The following is a 4,202-nucleotide window of genomic DNA, read 5'->3' on the forward strand; positions in this document are numbered from 1 at the left end:
ACAAAATACTTCATGAAAATACTTGATGAAATTCAAAGAAAGCCAAATCTGAATGGTGTAAAAACTTATTGTTTATTCTAAAATTGTTGTAAAAAGTAGCCTTCTTGTCTTCGACCTTGTACAGCCCTTGTTCTTCGTCTTCTCAATCCGTTATAAAATTTTTAAAAATATTCCTTAAAACAACCACACACCAAAATTGCATTCTTAAATGGAGAAAACATTTTATTATTGTTTTTCAAATAAAATTGGAAAAGCAAATTAAAAAAAATCAATTTTAAATAATTGGGCAGTCCACAAATTCAAAAAAAGTGGGGGATTTCTTGCCGTTTTAGTAGTACATTTCTGCAAAAGAGAAAAGAAAGAGAGAGTAAAAGAAAAAAAGTGTTGTGTTTTATTTTGATTTTTTTTCGTGTTAAGATTACACATTTATTCGAATTAAAAAAAAAACATTTTTAGGCGGGCTAGGGCTAAGTGGGGATGGTTTCAAATATTTTAAACATTGAAAAACTTTTATTTTTTTTTAATGATTATATTTACAAAAGTTTTGTGTCTGTGGCGAGGGGGTTGATATATGTTTTGTTTTTTTGGCCTACAAAAAATAATAATAAATTAATTTATTATTACTAAATGAATGATAATAATCTTGTTCGTATTTAATGGACTGCTGTTGTAAAGCCTTTTAAACAAAATACAAATCATATCGTATATTCTAAAAAAGAAACAGAATATTGCAAAATATTGAATGGTTATAGGTAGGTATATTTATATATATGTAACACGACTATATACTTATATAATAAATGGTGTATTATAAAAAAAAGTTAATAGAAATTAGGTTTAATTTTCAAAAGGACTACAAAAATGTTGGGGGGTTCCTTTCATATTTTTCGTTTCATTTTTTGTTAAGCGGCGGCAAATCTAGAGAATAGCTAAGGGCATAATAACTACAGTAAATCAAAAGTAGGGTATAGCTTAGCAAAATAGGTATCTTAGAGAAAATTTTGGGAGATTTTGGCAGTTTATTTTGTTTCCATAAAATTGTGCTGAAATTCCATTTCTTTCTTTCTTTCGTTCGCTTTACTTTGCTGACTAAAGAAGTTTTTACTATTTTAATAGCGTCAAATATCAAGGTTTTTTCTTAATTAAATTTCGTGTTGTTTTTTAACTTCCAATAATAATTGTTTAAAATAATCATACCAGAGGGATATTACAAATTATCCGGTGCTCAACAAAATCTCAGGGAGTGGGGGGGGGGAAATTTTCAGGGAAATCATTTAAAACAAAAATGAAAAAATACTGCTGTGCTTTGTTTGTAATTTGTAAAGATTTTCGTTTCGATTTTTTTGTTTTGGGAAAAAACCACTAAGTCTTCTCTACTACTCCTCTTTGACAAACAAGCCTTAGAACAAACCCTTCTTCTTTTTCTCCTTTTTGCCATCGACATTATCCGTACTGCTATTCGCCCCCAGGCTGCGTCGTTTCAACTCTTCCAATGTGATGTGGTTGACTTCCTCCCATTCCTTGCGTTCCCGCTCAAATTCCCGCCGCTTCTCTTCCAGCTCACGTATTTGCAGCTCCAAGGCCTTTTTACGCTCTTCATGGCGCCGGGCCAGCTCGATTTCGGAATCTTTAAGTTTTTGCATTTTTTCCTTTACCTTCATGTCGAACACTTGCTCCATCTCTGCCTCCATTTTCTTCATTTTCAATTCATGTTCTCGTTTCTCCTCCTCCATTTGTGTCAAGGGATTCTTGTTGGAGAGTCGGGCCTTACCATCGACCAGACCCAGTTCGGATAGTTTGCGACATCTATAGTTTTCATAGTGGACATTGTTGGTAACATCTTTGAGATCCTGGAGATGGGTTCTTATCACCATGTTACGCAATGCAATAAAATCGCAGTGGGACAAATTCTCCACCTCCACCAGACCCCAAGGATAACGTCTGCCTCGCACCTTCTTGCCATCGGCCAACTCTACAATGGTATTGGCTCCGACCACAGCAAAGGGCACCCGGGTCCTTAGATTCTGTGTGGTTTTACTTTCCTCGGCCGCATCCTCCAGTGTTGAGGGGAAGTCATAGATCTTGATTTTGTGCTGGGCAATTTCATTCAATATCTGTTTCTTAAACAAATGCACTTCATCGGGTGTCAATGTATCGGCCTTTGCAATGACAGGAACCAAGTTAACCTTATCCGACAGACTTTGCATACAGGCAATATCCAACGGCCTCAGGCCATGGCCTGTGGGTCCAATGAAATACAAACAACAGTGGACACGATTATCTGGTATCTGCTTGCGATACACCCGGGATTCAGCTGTCAAATATTCTTCATATTTCGAGTCAACATATTCCAGTATGGGCACCCAACAATTTGTGTTATCCACACTGTCACCAAAACCGGGGGTGTCCACAACAGTCAGTGTCAAATTAACACCATTCTCCTTCAACAACACCTTGGTGGCCTCTACGGCCACGGTTTTCTTCTTACGCAAGGAAGGACCAGGATACTGTTCAGCATTGTAGATGTCCGACAGGAACATGGAATTGATCAGGGTAGATTTACCCAAACCACTGGCGCCCACCACCATAAGCGTGAATTCGAAACCCCGCTTAACTGCTTTGCGATACACCTGATTCGGCAGATTGGCAAAACCGACGTAACCTGCAATTTCCATGGGCTTGTTGCGTACTGGCAATGGTGGCTTCTGTTTGGGCTGTGACTGCTGCTGTTGCAGTTGTTGCTTTTGATTTTCTTGTTCTCTCTCTTGTAATTCTGTGGTCAACTTATTGGAATCATTATGGCCTAGATTTGAGGAATCTCCGGCACTGCCGCCGCCACCACCAGGCGAACCATTGGCTTGTTGTTGTAACACGGCCGCCTTAGAGAGGACACCAGAACCGCCGCCCACGCATACACTAGTGGCTGTTACATTAGAGGCAGGTTGTTGTTTATCTCTGAGGGCCAATTGTGCCAAAGTGCTGGGTAACGAGGAGATGGCTCCATTGACATTGGAACGAGGACTATTCTGCATGATGATGCCGTTCGTTCGTTTGTTTGACAGGCCTTTGGCTTTGCTTTCGATGCCTAACGCGCTACTTGAAAATTTGATGGCGTCGTCGTTGCGTCGTACGATCCTTACTGCAATATTCGTCACCGCTTAAATGATTGGTGTTGTTGTTTTTGCTATAGCCGCTGCCTCAATGTACGGGGTTTATCTTTGCTTCACAAAAAAACACACAACACTCATACACACAACACAACATGGGAGATAGGAGGGGGACAACACTCACACTACACACACATGGATAGTTTTGTATGAGGGAGAATTTTCCAATTTTATTTCTCAAATGCAATAAAAAGGCGTCGTTCTTGGCTTTATTTTTTTCTTTCTTTGTTCCAATTTCTGGTTGTTGCTGTAGTGTTAACAGAAATTTACAATATTTTGTTTTAATTTTGTGTGCATTTGCTTTTGATTTTCCAATACTTCTTTAACCGCACGCACTCTGTGTTATTTTTTTTTGGAACTTCTTTACGCTTCGTATTTTCTTCCATGCAATAAAATCATGTCACACCTAAAATTTTGCTTTTTGCTGTTGATTCGTTGCCTTTTTCACGTATCTCTCTTCTTCCTCTTCTTGTTCTTCCTTTGTTCCTTTTTGCTTTTTCCGTCCTTTTTAATTTGCTCACTCGGCACACATACAGTTCGCTTTATTTTTTTGGCGTAAAACAGGCTTTGTTATGTTTGTTGTTTTCGGAATTTTAGTTAATTTAGCTTTGTTGCTACTTTGCACTTCGATTGTTTTTATTTCAAACAATAATTCGTTTAGTTTATTTCAATGGGAAAAAAAGTATTACTTCGATTTCACGGTTGACGGTTGTTGTGTGTGCTCGCACTCGACTCTCATCGTTAATGCCCCTGGAGAACCAAGTCTATTGTGAGTGGAATTAACGGCGTCACAGCAGTGCGGTGTATGATAACGGCGTAATGCGTTATTCTTATCGGCCATGGAGATGGTGTGTGTTGTCATTGGAAATTGAAATGAAGAAGTGTGGGAGTTGCTGGAGACTTTTTTGGAATTTTTGATATGAAAACATAAATTTCATAATTAAATAAATATTACTTAATTTAATACATTTTATTTATTTTATTAATAATTCAAATTTATATACAATTTATTACAAGTTTGCGCTCTCATTTCCA

The 4,202-nt window shown here is 37.8% G+C and overlaps 1 protein-coding gene across 1 annotated transcript; it reads right to left on the minus strand.

Moving 5' to 3' along the window:
• Positions 1-368: 368 nt before the first annotated feature.
• On the minus strand, positions 369-3,931 carry LOC101894534 (protein peanut). The gene has a single exon (XM_005178802.4). It carries the CDS (start codon positions 3,030-3,032, stop codon positions 1,401-1,403), a length of 1,632 nt encoding a protein of 543 aa, XP_005178859.1. The 5' UTR covers positions 3,033-3,931; the 3' UTR covers positions 369-1,400.
• Positions 3,932-4,202: the final 271 nt, after the last annotated feature.

This window comes from Musca domestica, unplaced genomic scaffold (assembly GCF_030504385.1).
Source record: "Musca domestica strain aabys unplaced genomic scaffold, Musca_domestica.polishedcontigs.V.1.1 133, whole genome shotgun sequence".
NCBI lineage: Eukaryota > Metazoa > Arthropoda > Insecta > Diptera > Muscidae > Musca > Musca domestica.